Source organism: Gigantopelta aegis, chromosome 11 (genome assembly GCF_016097555.1).
Source record: "Gigantopelta aegis isolate Gae_Host chromosome 11, Gae_host_genome, whole genome shotgun sequence".
Classification (NCBI taxonomy): domain Eukaryota; kingdom Metazoa; phylum Mollusca; class Gastropoda; order Neomphalida; family Peltospiridae; genus Gigantopelta; species Gigantopelta aegis.
Genome location: NC_054709.1, coordinates 12521742 through 12539478, shown reverse-complemented (window position 1 = coordinate 12539478; position 17737 = coordinate 12521742). Strand labels below are relative to the sequence as shown.

Here is a 17737-nt window from a genome sequence, read left to right as displayed (position 1 = left end):
TGCCATGAGATAATCAGTCAAACACCAGACTACATGTGCAGATATATTTCCGGATTTTCGTCAACCAAATGGGATGATAACTGATCAGAGACCAGACAAGACTTGGTAGCGAGACACCTGTAAGTGAGCCATTCTATCAACCAGCGGCTTTAAAACCTTGACATTGCCAGTGATCTGGGGTAATAAAGTTAAATAAAAAAATAAAAAATAAAAATAATAATAAATAAATAATAATTTAAAAAAAAAACGCTTTAAGAGCATTTCGGTACCTCTGACAGAAGGAATGAGCTACCCCACTCCATATGCAGTGTTCATGCGGCCCTTAACTTCTTGTGACTAGTATATTTCTGGGTCACTAGAGCATGTTCAGGTTTTGTTTTGCTGTTGTTTTTCTGTTCATTTTGCTTCTTTGTTGTGGTTGTTTAATTTTTTGTCCATTTGTTGGTTTGTTAGTTGGTTCTTTTTTTGGTGTGCGGGGTGCGGTGGGGTGGGGGGGGGTAGTGATGAAGATGAAGCTATTGGATATACTACTTACCCTTCTCCATTCAAGTTGTAAAATATAAAGTGCTAGACATAATAATAATTAAAAACCCCAAATAGTCATCAAATAATTGAACTTTTTTATTGTTTACATAATTTAGCTTTTACATTCATTTAATTAAAAGTCATTTATATACTCATAGGTTCATGTTCATAACAGCAACAACAAGTGTGTGTGTGTGTGTATATATATATATATATATATATATATATATATATATATATATATATATATATATATAATATATATATATATATATATATATATGTACTTGTGAACATTATCAACATTATACAAGCAAGTCAAATGCTAATGGTGCACAAAAAATTATAATAATTTACTTACCGTGCCTAACATGTTTTTGCATTACAGGGTTCCTGTTAAAGTTTGTTTTGTTTAACACCACCACTACAGAACATTGATTTATTAATCATCGGCTACTGGATGTCAAACATTTGGTAATTTTGACATATAGTCTTAGAGAGGAAACCCGCTACATATTTCCATCAGTAGCAAGGGATCTTTTATATGCACCATACCATAGACAGGATAGCACATACCACAGCCTTTGATATACCAGTCGTGATGCACTGGCTGGGACGACAAATATCCCAATGGGCCCACAGATGGGGATCGATCCCACACCAAGCGAGCACTTTACCATAGGGCTATGTCCCGCTCCACACATTATGTTGAATTCCCTTGGCCCACGTACACAACTGGGTGTGCACAGAAGTTATACAAATATACAGATCAAAGTAACCCTGGAACAATTCCACAATTGACTGACGATGCATATCTGACATCAGCGAAACAAATACCACCCACCAAAACCCCCAGTTACTCTAGAATTATTTTCATTTAAAAAAATCTGGTTTGGGCTATATTCTGCCCCCATCCCAAATAAAAGAGCCATCCAATAGAAAATCCAAGAGTTACGACAGTTGCAAACACTAAGTGAGAACCAAATTAAGTTAACAGTTTGTCAGCCTGAATCCAAGAGGTAGGGGATATTGGCACCTCTGTGGGAACAAGCATTCTGTGAGAACTGCTAACGCAATACTTTGTCCGTACTGGGCCCCACAAATTTTCATATTTCCTAAGGTCAAGGGCCATAACTCTGTCAAATATGGGTAAAAACCCCATGAAAGTCAAACCTGGGCACATATTTTCGATGCTATCTTAGCGTTACTATATCGTAAAACTGTAGGAGGCTATGGCTAGTGTCACAGTGACATCATAGCCTACAACGATTTTACAATATCAGTGCCAAGATAGCTTTTTATCATCCATTAACCCTTTCAGACTCGTTAACCCATTGTCTTCAAAGTGCCCCAGGAATTGATATATTTGACAGTTAAACAAAGAATAAATTTACAGATGGTTTTTTGATGATAACTTGTTTATTATTCATAGTAGAAGACTGGTTCAAGCATATTTGTAAATGTAAATCAATTGTCTATGAGAAGGAGCTCATTATTATACATATATAGAGGTATATTAAACAAAATCACTGGTTATAAAAACATACCAAATTTCTACGAAAATTAGTAAATGAATAAACCCATTTAGAAAATCTTTCCGACCACGTGCAAATCTCTAAAGTGGTATGTCATCTTGAATTTGTGATATTTCAGCTAGTGGAATTCCAACGGAATTATCACTGTTACATTACGATAAAACATCACTATCGCTGTAATTTTCTGTGAAGGTCGTATTGTAGAAAATGGATGTCGCCATTGTAGTTAACAGAACAGTTATACCAAATAGGCTGAAAAATTCCGAACAAATGAGCACATTCTGACGGCAAACCATGTAACACTTCTACAGGATGTTGTTGTTAACACTGCCTCTATTGCGCATGTCAACCTGTGACAAATTTGGTGGTAAATACAAACTGAAAACACACAACGGGATTTCCCGTTCTGTAGTCTGAACGGTGTTTTTTTTTTTAACAGGATTTCCCGTTCCATAGTCGCAAAGGGTTAAAGGCTTTTGTAGGAGATATCTCTGGCATTATAATTTGCGATTTTTCTCCTAGGAGATATCACTTTTTTTCTTTACATCACTGTGTATGTTTCAGCACTAAACCTATCATCAGTGACGTCACACCACTATCGTTCTACTAGTTAACGAGTCTACTGCTGACAAATATAGTGACATTCAACCCACATTACTCACATTGTTTACAATTATCGCAAATGAAGAGAATGATAATGGATGATAAAAAGAATACCCACCCCCACCCCATGTCTTGTGATACCATAATTTATCAGTAATCAGGAAGTATCCTCTATGTAACAAAAAGCTGTAGTCCGATATGTAGCTCTACATGATAAAACTATATACAAAACTTCAGTTCAATATCTGGAGGCATTGGGGGGAAAAAAGCCAAAAAACAACGGACAGATAGACAGACAGATGGACGGAAACAAAACCATACATGTACGTCCCCCTTTTTGTTGGACTGGTAGAGGAATAAAACAACAACAGCAGTGTACACACAATAGAAGAAGGTCTGTATGAGAGTGCGGGGGGGGGGGGGGGGGGGGGGGGGGGATGGGGTGGGATGGGGTGTTATGCCCCTACAGGATTTTTTTAAAATAGGAAAATACCATATTACGAGCACTTGAATTATGAACAATATAGCAAAGTAATGGTCAGATGGTGTGTACCTCTGAAGGGGTGGGGGGGTTGGGGGGGTGAGGAAGAGATGTGCACCCCTATAGGTATTATAAAATATTTACAAGGATTTATTCAGGGTTTTTCGGCAGGGTCCCATGTCTGACAAGACTGGGAAAATATGTGCAATTTAATCATAATTGTTTTTTTTTTGTTTTTTTAAATCCCAATGAATGATGCAATGCACAATTATTAAATTAATTTATTAGAACAGACATATTTACAAAACGTCTTATACATCAAACTGGGAATTTTTCAGTGCTACATGCTTTTGGGAAGGGGCCCCATGTTTGGTACCATAGAATGTCTGGATAAATCCCTGCTTTAATATCGCTAGCATGTACCTTGGGAAAAAGTGAATGAATGAATGAATGAATGTTTGAACGACACCCCAGCACAAAAATACACATCGGCTATTGGATGTCAGGGAATGCAACTCTAAAGAAAAAAACATTTTAAAAATTACATTTGAAATATATTTTTTAAAGAAAACCCACACATCTTGCTCCTGAATATCCATTCCCAACACCACCCCAAAATGTACCACGTGACCATCAAAATTCTGACTAATTTCTGACTCGACTCTTCACAACTGCTGTGTCGAGTTTCCGTTCCATGTGGCCGAATCTTCGTCGTCGTCATTGTCCAGTTTGTTTGTAAAGCGGTGAAGATTTCCTTCTCTACGGCTAATACCACCGGGTGATGGGCGTCTGTAAGCACTGGAAAAATGACAACACACACAACCGTAATACAGGCATCCCAACTCTTTATTTTAATAATATATACAGAGATTATTATACGAGTACGGTCTCCACAAGTACTTGGGCACAGACCGAGTCTAGCAAGACTCCAGTCCGTTCACACGACTCGAGTCCGTTCACACGACTCGAGTACCCGTACAAGGTGGAATATAATGATTCGCTATAATACAATGGAAAATGTAGGACAATAATTGTAAATAATCAGCAATATAAGTTACACAATAATTATATGATCATGTGCTAGTGTCTTATGTTTTTTTATTATTAACTATGGTTATGTTGAACCGTGTGTATAATAAAGTTTATTACAAACAGCAATGAATCCTTCGCATGAACTCTACCACAGGACAGCCTGTTTTTAACCTATGATGAACTGAGTTTTGTTTTTGTTTAACGACACCACTAGAGCATATTGATTTTTTAATCATCGGCTATTGGATGTCAAACATTTAATAATTCTGACATAGATCTACAATCTTAGACAGGAAATCTACTTTTTTACCATTAGTAGGAAGGGATCTTTTATATGCACCAACCCACGGGCTTTCGAAATACCAGTTGTGGTGCACAGACTGGAACGACAAATAACCCAATGGGCCATTGACGGGGTTCGATCCTAGACAGACCGTGCATCAGGCAAGCACTTTATCACTGGGTTATGTCCCACCCTTTGATTAACTGAGGTGTTCAGGAGAGGTCTTTTTGCACCTAATATTAGATGAATGTGGATATAGTGTTTCCCCTAGCTTGTTTTAGTATGGTGCGCCACCGTGCCTCAATAGTCTAGCGCCATCTTGCCTTAATCAGTGCCATGCTGCCCTGAGATTAAAGAAGCCTTTGTAATTCACTTATTAAAGCAAGCACATTACTTCCATTACATTTTTTATTCCAATGATTTTTTTAATCCTCAGTAAAACAAATGTATCCAGAAAATGGTAAAAATGCCCAAAAGTGTTTAGTCTACCATGCCGAGCCCAATTTCTAGGGGAAAAAATGTCATATGATAGAAGGTAGTACAAGTAAAATTTATCACATGCACTCAACTTTCTGGACACACGCCACTGCTATTAAAATAGGGTGACCCACTACTGATTTAGAAAGACCTGCCGTTAAACTAGGTTTAAGTACAGTATTACTGTCTTTACCACAAAGAAGGAAGGAAATGTTTTATTTAACGATGCACTCAACACATTTTATTTACGGCTGGTTAAGGACCACACAGATATCAAGAGAGAAAACCTGCTGTCGCCACTTCATGGGCTACTCTTTTTCGATTAGCAGCAAGGGTTACCACAAAGAGGACAACCTGCTATTAAACTAGGTTTAAGCACGGTAACACTTACACCCTGTCTGTCTTTACCACAAAGAGGATGTCACAACCTGCTATTATACTAGGTTTAAGCACGGTAACACTTACACCCTGTCTGTCTTTACCACAAAGAGGATGTCACAACCTACTATTATACTAGGTTTAAGCACGGTATCACTTACACCCTGTCTGTCTTTACCACAAAGAGGATGTCACAACCTGCTATTAAACTAGGTTTAAGCACGGTAACACTTACACCCTGTCTGTCTTTACCACAAAGAGGATGTCACAACCTACTATTATACTAGGTTTAAGCACGGTATCACTTACACCCTGTCTGTCTTTACCACAAAGAGGATGTCACAACTTACTATTATACTAGGTTTAAGCACGGTATCACTTACACCCTGTCTGTCTTTACCACAAAGAGGATGTCACAACCTACTATTATACTAGGTTTAAGTACGGTAACACTTACACCCTGTCTGTCTTTACCACAAAGAGGATGTCACAACCTACTATTATACTAGGTTTAAGCACGGTAACACTTACACCCTGTCTGTCTTTACCACAAAGAGGATGTCACAACTTACTATTATACTAGGTTTAAGCACGGTATCACTTACACCCTGTCTGTCTTTACCACAAAGAGGATGTCACAACTTACTATTATACTAGGTTTAAGCACGGTATCACTTACACCCTGTCTGTCTTTACCACAAAGAGGATGTCACAACTTACTATTAAACTAGGTTTAAGCACGGTATCACTTACACCCTGTCTGTCTTTACCACAAAGAGGATGTCACAACCTACTATTATACTAGGTTTAAGCACGGTAACACTTACACCCTGTCTGTCTTTACCACAAAGAGGATGTCACAACTTACTATTATACTAGGTTTAAGCACGGTAACACTTACACCCTGTCTGTCTTTACCACAAAGAGGATGTCACAACCTACTATTATACTAGGTTTAAGCAAGGTAACACTTACACCCTGTCTGTCTTTACCACAAAGAGGATGTCACAACCTACTATTATACTAGGTTTAAGCACGGTATCACTTACACCCTGTCTGTCTTTACCACAAAGAGGATGTCACAACTTACTATTATACTAGGTTTAAGCACGGTATCACTTACACCCTGTCTGTCTTTACCACAAAGAGGATGTCACAACCTACTATTATACTAGGTTTAAGCACGGTAACACTTACACCCTGTCTGTCTTTACCACAAAGAGGATGTCACAACTTACTATTATACTAGGTTTAAGCACGGTATCACTTACACCCTGTCTGTCTTTACCACAAAGAGGATGTCACAACCTACTATTATACTAGGTTTAAGCACGGTATCACTTACACCCTGTCTGTCTTTACCACAAAGAGGATGTCACAACTTACTATTATACTAGGTTAAGCACGGTATCACTTACACCCTGTCTGTCTTTACCACAAAGAGGATGTCACAACCTACTATTATACTAGGTTTAAGCACGGTATCACTTACACCCTGTCTGTCTTTACCACAAAGAGGATGTCACAACTTACTATTATACTAGGTTTAAGCACGGTATCACTTACACCCTGTCTGTCTTTACCACAAAGAGGATGTCACAACCTACTATTATACTAGGTTTAAGCACGGTATCACTTACACCCTGTCTGTCTTTACCACAAAGAGGATGTCACAACTTACTATTATACTAGGTTTAAGCACGGTATCACTTACACCCTGTCTGTCTTTACCACAAAGAGGATGTCACAACCTACTATTATACTAGGTTTAAGCACGGTATCACTTACACCCTGTCTGTCTTTACCACAAAGAGGATGTCACAACCTACTATTATACTAGGTTTAAGCATGGTATCACTCACCCGCTGCGCACCCCGTCTCCCCCTGCTGCCTGTGTAGCTGGCGATGATGACGTTGATGAGGTTGCTGATGATGACGGACTGCTGGTGAAAAGGGAGATGATGAAGTTCCAGAGCATCATCAGCGGAGCCAGCACCATCGAGAGGAGATCCCCCGAACCACCGCCCCCGGAGTACTGCGTTACTGCACGCTTTTTCTGAAACACCAACACAACAGTATGAAGGAAATGTTTTATATAACAACACACTGAACACATTTTATTTACAGTTATAAGGCATTGGACATATGGTTAAGGACCACACAGATATTGAGGGAGAAAACCTGCTGTCGCCACTTTATGGGCTACTCTTTTTCGATTAGCAACAAGGGATCTTTTATATGCATAGACAGGATAGTACATACCACAGCCTCTCAAACTCCAGTGATGGTGCACGAATCAATATTTAAATTAAATATTGATTCGTGCACCATGACTGTTTTTGTGTTGGGGTGTCATTAAATTTTAATGACACCCCAACATGAAAACAGAGCTCGACTATTGGGTGTCAAACAAAGGTAAGTATCTTCAACAAAACAAGATGAAAGTGGGTTACAAAACAAGATGAAAGTGGGTTACAAAACAGACATGAAAGTGGGTTACAAAACAAGAGATGAAAGTGGGTTACAAAACAGACATGAAAGTGGGTTACAAAACAAGAGATGAAAGTGGGTTACAAAACAAGATGAAAGTGGGTTACAAAACAAGAGATGAAAGTGGGTTACAAAACAAGATGAAAGTGGGTTACAAAACAAGAGATGAAAGTGGGTTACAAAATAAGATGAAAGTGGTTTTGAAGATGAAAGTGGGTTACAAAACAAGATGAAAGTGGGTTACAAAACAGAGATGAAAGTGGTTTTGAAGATGAAAGTGGGTTACAAAACAAGATGAAAGTGGGTTACAAAACAGAGATGAAAGTGGGTTACAAAACAAGATGAAAGTGGGTTACAAAACAGACATGAAAGTGGGTTACAAAACAAGAGATGAAAGTGGATTACAAAACAAGATGAAGGTGGGTTACAAAACAAGATGAAAGTGGGTTACAAAACAAGATGAAGGTGGGTTACAAAACAGACATGAAAGTGGGTTACAAAACAGACATGAAAGTGGGTTACAAAACAAGAAATGAAAGTGGGTTACAAAACAAGATGAAAGTGGGTTACAAAACAGAGATGAAAGTGGGTTACAAAACAAGAGATGAAAGTGGGTTACAAAACAAGAGATGAAAGTGGGTTACAAAATAAGATGAAAGTGGTTTTGAAGATGAAAGTGGGTTATAAAACAAGATGAAAGTGGGTTACAAAACAAGATGAAAGTGGGTTACAAAACAAGAGAAAGTGAAAGTGAAAGTGGGTTACAAAACAAGATGAAAGTGGGTTACAAAACAAGAGATGAAAGTGGGTTACAAAATAAGATGAAAGTGGTTTTGAAGATGAAAGTGGGTTACAAAACAAGATGAAAGTGGGTTACAAAACAGAGATGAAAGTGGGTTACAAAACAAGATGAAAGTGGGTTACAAAACAGACATGAAAGTGGGTTACAAAACAAGAGATGAAAGTGGATTACAAAACAAGATGAAGGTGGGTTACAGTGGTGGGTTACAAAACAAGATGAAAGTGAAAGTGGGTTACAAAACAAGAAATGAAAGTGGGTTACAAAACAAGATGAAAGTGGGTTACAAAACAGAGATGAAAGTGGGTTACAAAACAAGAGATGAAAGTGGGTTACAAAACAAGATGAAAGTGGGTTACAAAACAAGAGATGAAAGTGGGTTACAAAACAAGATGAAAGTGGGTTACAAAACAAGAGATGAAAGTGGGTTACAAAACAAGATGAAAGTGGGTTACAAAACAGACATGAAAGTGGGTTACAAAACAAGAGATGAAAGTGGGTTACAAAATAAGATGAAAGTGGTTTTGAAGATGAAAGTGGGTTATAAAACAAGATGAAAGTGGGTTACAAAACAAGATGAAAGTGGGTTACAAAACAAGATGAAAGTGGGTTACAAAACAAGAGATGAAAGTGGGTTACAAAACAAGAGATGAAAGTGGGTTACAAAACGAGATGAAGGTGGGTTACAGAGATGAAAGTGGGTTACAAAACGAGATGAAAGTGGGTTACAAAACGAGATGAAAGTGGGCTACAAAACAAGAGATGAAAGTGGGTTACAAAACGAGATGAAAGTGGGTTACAAAACAAGATGAAAGTGGGTTACAAAACAAGATGAAAGTGGGTTACAAAACAAGAGATGAAAGTGGGTTACAAAACAAGAGATGAAAGTGGGTTACAAAACAAGAGATGAAAGTGGGTTAGAGCTGGGCGGCATACTGTGTATACCATATACACCATTCGGTATCGGTATTGTATTAATACCAATGTACTGTACTAGGCAAATCTCAAAATACTGAAATTTTTGTTTTTGAAAAATGTTTCCCGCCATTTAGCAAAGCACTAACACTATATATGATGAGCATAAAATGCCTGAAAAAAACAGCGGATGAGGGCCTTGTGTATGGAAATTTTTATTTTTTAGCTGAAATTAGTGGGTGAGCCTCAACTCGAGCATGCATTTAAACATGAAAATACCGCTCGATATTGGTATCAATATCTCAATAGCGAATTCTGTATCAATACCAAGATAAATCACCCCAAAAATACCTATATCGAACCTGAAATTTCAATACTGCCCAGCTCTAAAGTGGGTTACGAGACAAAATCAGGATAATTTAATACTGGTGATCGGGCACCGAGATTGTCCTTAGGGTTAGGGTTGTACAAATGGTCTAAAATACCAGCCTCCATTCAGAATGTATGCAAAGCACCATCCGAAACAACATCTTAAGTTTTACACAGAGAATATGTAAAACTTTTAACAGACCATGAAAAAACCCAGGAAATATTGTAATGGTTGTCTGATGATTAAAAAATAAAAAATAAAAATTCTTGGAACTAAAAAAAAAATGTTAAGTTTGTTTTCTTTAATGACACCACTAGAGCAATTTAATTTATCACCTGCTACATTTTTTCATTAGCAGCAAGGGTTCTTTTTATGCATTTTCCCACACAGGACAGCACATACCATGAATGTTAATATATCAGTTGTGGGACTCATTCGGACGTCGGGAAAAACAGTACCAGAAGGAGTCCACTGAGAGAAGGTTCGATCCTTCGACCTAATGCACCTCAGATGAAAGTTAAAGTTTGTTTAATGACACCACTAGAGGGATCTTTTATCTTTTATATGCACCATCCCACAGACAGGATAGCACATACCACAGCCGTTAATATACCAGTTGTGGTGCACTGGCTAGAATGAGAAATAGCACAATGGGCCCACCAACAGGGATCGATCCCAGACTGACCACATATTAAGCGAGCATTTTACCATTGGGCCACGCCCCACCCCGTGAATTTATTGATGTATAACAATATTTAACAGTCACAAACTGTATAAAATCATGTACTGTAGCAAAGAGATTTTATACTAAATTTGTGACTGTTATACATGTATAAATTCAACAAAATGTGCACATTTTTTAATTACAAACACAATTATTTAGTTAAAAAATACATATATATTAGTTTTCAACATCCTTTCCACGCACTGTTTTACATGATGATACCCCATTTGATGTAATGACGTAATGTTTTTTACATTTATCCAAGGATAACATTAAATTGTTTAGCACTGTTTTACATGATGATGTAATGACATAATGTTTTTTACATGTATCGAAGGATAACATTAAATTGTTTAGCACTGTTTACATGATACCCCATTTGATGTAATGAATTTTTTTTTTACATTTATCTAAGGATAACATTAAATTGTTTAGCAAAGGTTTTACATGACGATACCCCATTTGATGTAATGACGTAATGTTTTTTCCATTTATCTAAGGATAACATTAAATTGTTTAGCAACATAGTCCAGTGACAGCAGAGCAGCTTGTATAAGTAAAAAGTAAATTTTTGTTTTATTTAACGCCACCACTAGAGCACATTGAATTTTTATCTTATCATCGGCTATTGGACGTCAAACATATGGTCATTCTGACACTGTTTTTTAGAGGAAACCCACTGTCGCCACATAGGCTACTCTTTTATGACAGGCAGCAAGGGATCTTTTATTTGCACTTCACACAGGCAGGATAGCACAAACCATGGCCTTTGTTGAACCAGTTATGGATCACTGGTCGGTGCAAGTGGTTTACACCTACCCAATGAGCCTTGTGGAGCACTCACTCAGGGTTTGGAGTTGGTATCTGGATTAAAAATCCCATGCCTCGACTGGGATCTGAACCCAGTACCTACCAGCCTGTAGACCGATGGCCTAACCACGATGCCACCGTGCCGGTAGCTTGTATAAAAGTGGAAAGTTGGTAATTTTATGATAATGAAAACAGTTACCGGCATGACAATTATGACTGCAGATGGAGCCAAGTTCAGACTCGCTAAAGTACTTGTCATTTCGTCTTCTGTAAATACTCGCTTCGGGAAAATTGTAGACAAAGTCACAGAGCCATTCAGATGCTACAAAACAAAATAATAATAATTCATGTATTAAATAAATATCATTGGATACATTTAAGGATTGTCTGTTACTTCTTTTACGATCATCGGGGTATGACATTTTTTTTTTCTTCCACAAACTGTATGAATTGGCAAAGCCACTCTCATATAAGTTTGCGGATGATTTTTAAAAAGTAACACACAATACTTATAATTACATTTGAATCATACTTACTAATAACAACACTAAAAGTCCATACTTTATTTTAAATTATTTCCGGTCCAGAAAAAATAACGCTCAATAAGACAACTTGCCCATATAAAATGACGTCATCAGATATGACGTTCCCCGACAATGTAATTCATTGAGAAATTAACAAACTCCCATTCCTATGTCTGGACCAATGGGATGACATTATGTTGTAATGAATATAACAGAAATTTAGTTATTGCCATGTACATAATAAATAATTATATTACAGGCTGAGTACTTTTCAGTTGTCCCTCATATGAACAAATATAAAATTATATTATAGGCTGAGCACTTTTCATTCACCCCTCATATGAACAAATATATAATTATATCACATGCTGAACACTTTTCAGTTGCCCCTCGTATGCACAAATAAAATATAATTATATTACTTGCCTGTGAAATGAATGTGTAGGCTGTCTGTAGGGTGTCCGTAGATGAAAACTCTTGGGTGATACTTGTACCGTCCGTCAGTCTGAACTGTAGTCGCGCAGTCTCACTGTGAAATAACAGCAATTAAAGCAACAGATCCTAGTTCTTAACTTGAAGGGACGTACCCTTCTTTTTAAACATAAGGCATACTTTTTTACTATTAGAGCAGTTTTTCATAACTGAAATCATACTTTACTTTGATTTTATTGTTTAGATTATCTATTTCCATACATTCAAAGTGTTTTTGGTCATCCTAGTGTTTTTAATATCACAAAATGCATTTCTCATATTTTTAAAAATGCACGTGCGTCTGAGAAGAAACAGCTATGGAGTCCAGTTTTAGTCTATTTTTAGAGGATATTTCACCATTTCAAAGTCGCAGGCTCATGTTTCACTCAGTTGTAACTTTATCCAAATGTGTTACAGGTTTGTAGATTAACTGAACTTAGTGTTAATTTTCATGGTTTGAAACAAGGGCATGTCCCTTTAAAGGCATATTTTTTCACTATTTGAGCCATTTTTGATCACTGAAATCATACTTTACTTTTTTTTTGGCTTCAGTTATTCATTTCCATACATCCAAAATGTTTCTGGTTACCCTGGTGTTTTTAATATCACAAAATTAATTTTCATATTTTTAAAAAGACACGTGTGTCTGAGAAGTAACGGTTATAGAGTAAAGTTTTACGGGTATTGTTTCACTCTGTTGTAACTTTATTTAGATGTGTTACAGGTTTGTAGATTAACTAAACTTAATGTCTATTTTTACGGGTTGAAACTATCAAAGGCCTTGGTATATGCTGGCCTGTCTGTGGGACAGTGCATATCTCTTGCTACTCATGCAAAAATGTAGCGGGTTGCCTCTCTAAAGACTATGTCAAAATTACCAAATGTTTGACATCCAATAGTCAATGATTAGTAACAGTTAATCAGGGGGCCTAGCTTGGGATTTTCAGGTGGTACGCAGACGTTTTCGGTGATGGAATAAAATGCTATTGGCATAGAGCATACATGCATTTACATCATATATATATTTTTTAATTTAAATGTTTGTATCTCAGGTGGTACGCAGCTGCGTACCGGCGTATACGGAAGCTAGGCCTCTGATTAATCAATGTCCTCTAATCTTGTTGTTAAACAAAAATGTTTTGGTCAGCAAATTTTCCTTTCTTTTCCTTATTACTATTGGGAACAAAAACAAAAAGTTACCTCCTCTTAGACTCAGCAAGTTCAGCCTTTTTCTGCTGCACCGAAAGTTTGGCCTTTTTAGCTTCCTCTTGAGACTTCAGTTTGTTTTCCTTCTCTGTATTATACTTGGCTGCCCTTTCAGCTCTGAAAGTATTTTGACACATATGTAGCATTTATTAAAAATTTAGATCTGCCAAAAAAAAAATTAAAAAAAAAAAAAAAAGAGAAGAAAAAAAGAGAGAAGAAAAACAAGAGAAGATAATCCGACTGACTTAACTAACCAACGATTTTCACCTTGAAAGTATTTATATATATGATTTTAATGTGCTGGAGTGCCACTGACATTCCTTTCATTTTATTTTCTATAATCAATACGTATACACACCAAGATAATAAAGAATATACCTGCATCAAACCATGTCATTCAACTTGAAATGATAAAGGTTATAACCATCTCTAGCCATTTCGGCCTTCACTCTCTCTCTCTTTCCTTTCATTCTTCCTCTCTGTCTTTCTTCATTTGTTCATGATTAAGTATGTTACTCTATTTAAGATAATAAAGATTATACCTGTCTCTAGCTATGTCGGCCTTCACTCTCTCTCTCTTTCCTTTCATTCTTCCTCTCTGTCTTTCTTCATTTGTTCAAGATTAAGTATGTTACTCTATTTAAGATAATAAAGATTATACCCGTCTCTAGCTATGTCGGCCTTCACTCTCTCTCTCTTTCCTTTCATTCTTCCTCTCTGTCTTTCTTCATTTGTTCATGATTAAGTATGTTACTCTATTTAAGATAATAAAGGATTATACCCGTCTCTAGCTATGTTGGCCTTCACTCTCTCTCTTTCCTTTCATTCTTCCTCTCTGTCTTTCTTCATTTGTTCATGATTAAGTATGTTACTCTATTTAAGATAATAAAGATTATACCCATCTCTAGCTATGTCGGCCTTCACTCTCTCTCTCTTTCCTTTCATTCTTCCTCTCTGTCTTTCTTCATTTGTTCATGATTAAGTATGTTACTCTATTTAAGATAATAAAGATTATACCTGTCTCTAGCTATGTCGGCCTTCACTCTCTCTCTCTTTCCTTTCATTCTTCCTCTCTGTCTTTCTTCATTTGTTCATGATTAAGTATGTTACTCTATTTAAGATAATAAAGATTATACCTGTCTCTAGCTATGTCGGCCTTCACTCTCTCTCTCTTTCCTTTCATTCTTCCTCTCTGTCTTTCTTCATTTGCTATTAAGTCGGCCTCTCTACTCTCTCTCTCTCTTTTCCTTTCATTCCTCCTCTCTGTCGTTCTTCATTTGTTCATTTTTAAGTATGTTACTCTATTTAAGATAATAAAGATTATACCTGTCTCTAGCTATGTTGGCCTTCACTCTCTCTCTCTTTCCTTTCATTCCTCCTCTCTGTCTTTCTTCATTTGTTCATGATTAAGTATGTTACTCTATTTAAGATAATAAAGATTATACCTGTCTCTAGCTATGTCGGCCTTCACTCTCTCTCTCTTTCCTTTCATTCTTCCTCTCTGTCTTTCTTCATTTGTTCATGATTAAGTATGTTTCTCTATTTAAGATAATAAAGATTATACCTGTCTCTAGCTATGTCGGCCTTCACTCTCTCTCTCTTTCCTTTCATTCTTCCTCTCTGTCTTTCTTCATTTGTTCATGATTAAGTATGTTACTCTATTTAAGATAATAAAGATTATACCTGTCTCTAGCTATGTTGGCCTTCACTCTCTCTCTCTTTCCTTTCATTCCTCCTCTCTGTCTTTCTTCATTTGTTCATGATTAAGTATGTTACTCTATTTAAGATAATAAAGATTATACCTGTAGCTATGTCTTCACTCTCTCTCTCTTTCCTTTCATTCTTCCTCTCTTCTTTCTTCATTTGTTCATGATTCTGTTACTCTATTTCCTCTCTTTTGTCTCTAGCTTCATTTCTCCTTCATTCCCTCTCTCCTTTCCTCTCTCTGTCTTTCTTCATTTGTTCATGATTAAGTATGTTACTCTATTTAAGATAATAAAGATTATACCTGTCTCTAGCTATGTTTTCCTTCACTCTCTCTCTCTTTCCTTTCATTCTTCCTCTCTGTCTTTCTTCATTTGTTCACCCCTCTTAAGTATGTTACTCTATTTAATTCTTCCCTCTGTCTTCTTTCTTTTGTTCATGATTCTATTTTAAGATTTACCTGTCTCTAGCTATGTCGGCCTTCACTCTCTCTCTTTTCCTTTCATTCTTCCTCTCTGTCTTTCTTCATTTGTTCATGATTAAGTATGTTACTCTATTTAAGATAATAAAGATTATACCTGTCTCTAGCTATGTCGGCCTTCTCTCTCCTCTCTCCTCTCTCTTTCCTTTCATTCTTCCTCTATTTAAGATCTTACCTCTCTCTTTCTTCACTCTCTCTCTTTCCTTTCTTTCCTCTCTGTCTTTCTTCATTTGTTCATCCCCTCTATTTAAGATAATAAAGATTATACCTGTCTCTAGCTATGTCGGCCTTCACTCTCTCTCTTTTTTCCTTTCATTCTTCCTCTCTATCTTTCTTCATTTGTTCATGATTAAGTTCCTGTTACTCTATTTAAGATAATTCCTCTCTCCTTTATACCTGTCTCTAGCTATGTCGGCCTTCACTCTCTCTCTCTTTCCTTTCATTCTTCCTCTCTGTCTTTCTTCATTTGTTCATGATTAAGTATGTTACTCTATTTAAGATAAAGGTTATACCTGTCTCTAGCTATGTCGGCCTTCACTCTCTCTCTCTTTCCTTTCATTCTTCCTCTCTGTCTTTCTTCATTTGTTCATGATTAAGTATGTTACTCTATTTAAGATAATAAAGATTATACCTGTCTCTAGCTATGTTGGCCTTCACTCTCTCTCTTTCCTTTCATTCTTCCTCTCTGTCTTTCTTCATTTGTTCATGATTAAGTATGTTACTCTATTTAAGATAATAAAGGTTATACCTGTCTCTAGCTATGTCGGCCTTCACTCTCTCTCTCTTTCCTTTCATTCTTCCTCTCTGTCTTTCTTCATTTGTTCATGATTAAGTATGTTACTCTATTTAAAATAATAAAGATTATACCTGTCTCTAGCTATGTTGGCCTTCACTCTCTCTCTCTTTCCTTTCATTCTTCCTCTCTGTCTTTCTTCATTTGTTCATGATTAAGTATGTTACTCTATTTAAGATAATAAAGGTTATACCTGTCTCTAGCTATGTCGGCCTTCACTCTCTCTCTCTTTCCTTTCATTCCTCCTCTCTGTCTTTCTTCATTTGTTCATGATTAAGTATGTTTCTCTATTTAAGATAATAAAGATTATACCTGTCTCTAGCTATGTTGGCCTTCACTCTCTCTCTCCCTTTCCTTTCATTCTTCCTCTCTGTCTTTCTTCATTTGTTCATGATTAAGTATGTTACTCTATTTAAGATAATAAAGATTATACCTGTCTCTAGCTATGTTGGCCTTCACTCTCTCTCTCTTTCCTTTCATTCCTCCTCTCTGTCTTTCTTCATTTGTTCATGATTAAGTATGTTACTCTATTTAAGATAATAAAGATTATACCTGTCTCTAGCTATGTTGGCCTTCACTCTCTCTCTCTTTCCTTTCATTCCTCCTCTCTGTCTTTCTTCATTTGTTCATGATTAAGTATGTTACTCTATTTAAGATAATAAAGATTATACCTGTCTCTAGCTATGTTGGCCTTCACTCTCTCTCCTCTCTCTCTTTTCTTTCATTCCCTCCTCTCTGTCTTTCTTCATTTGTTCATGATTAAGTATGTTACTCTATTTAAGATACCTCCCCCCCCTACCTGTCTCTAGCTATGTCGGCCTTCACTCTCTCTCTTTCCTTTCATTCTTCCTCTCTGTCTTTCTTCATTTGTTCATGATTAAGTATGTTACTCTATTTAAGATAATAAAGGATATACCCGTCTCTAGCTATGTTGGCCTTCACTCTCTCTCTCTTTCCTTTCATTCTTCCTCTCTATCTTTCTTCATTTGTTCATGATTAAGTATGTTACTCTATTTAAGATAATAAAGATTATACCTGTCTCTAGCTATGTCGGCCTTCACTCTCTCTCTTTCCTTTCATTCTTCCTCTCTGTCTTTCTTCATTTGTTCATGATTAAGTATGTTACTCTATTTAAG

General features: G+C 36.6%; 1 protein-coding gene across 1 annotated transcript in view; it reads right to left on the bottom strand.

The window, feature by feature from the left end:
* Positions 1–1096: 1096 nt before the first annotated feature.
* Positions 1097–17737, bottom strand: part of LOC121385023 (UBX domain-containing protein 4-like) — a 30225-nt gene continuing 13584 nt past the window's right edge. Inside the window, exons 8-13 of the mRNA XM_041515559.1 lie at positions 15632–15671; positions 13618–13740; positions 12373–12475; positions 11622–11744; positions 7177–7370; positions 1097–3942 (exon numbers count right to left, since the gene is read on the bottom strand). Of these exons, the coding sequence (XP_041371493.1) occupies positions 3810–3942; positions 7177–7370; positions 11622–11744; positions 12373–12475; positions 13618–13740; positions 15632–15671 (716 nt within the window). The 3' untranslated portion in view covers positions 1097–3809. The remainder of the gene's footprint in view (positions 3943–7176; positions 7371–11621; positions 11745–12372; positions 12476–13617; positions 13741–15631; positions 15672–17737) is intronic.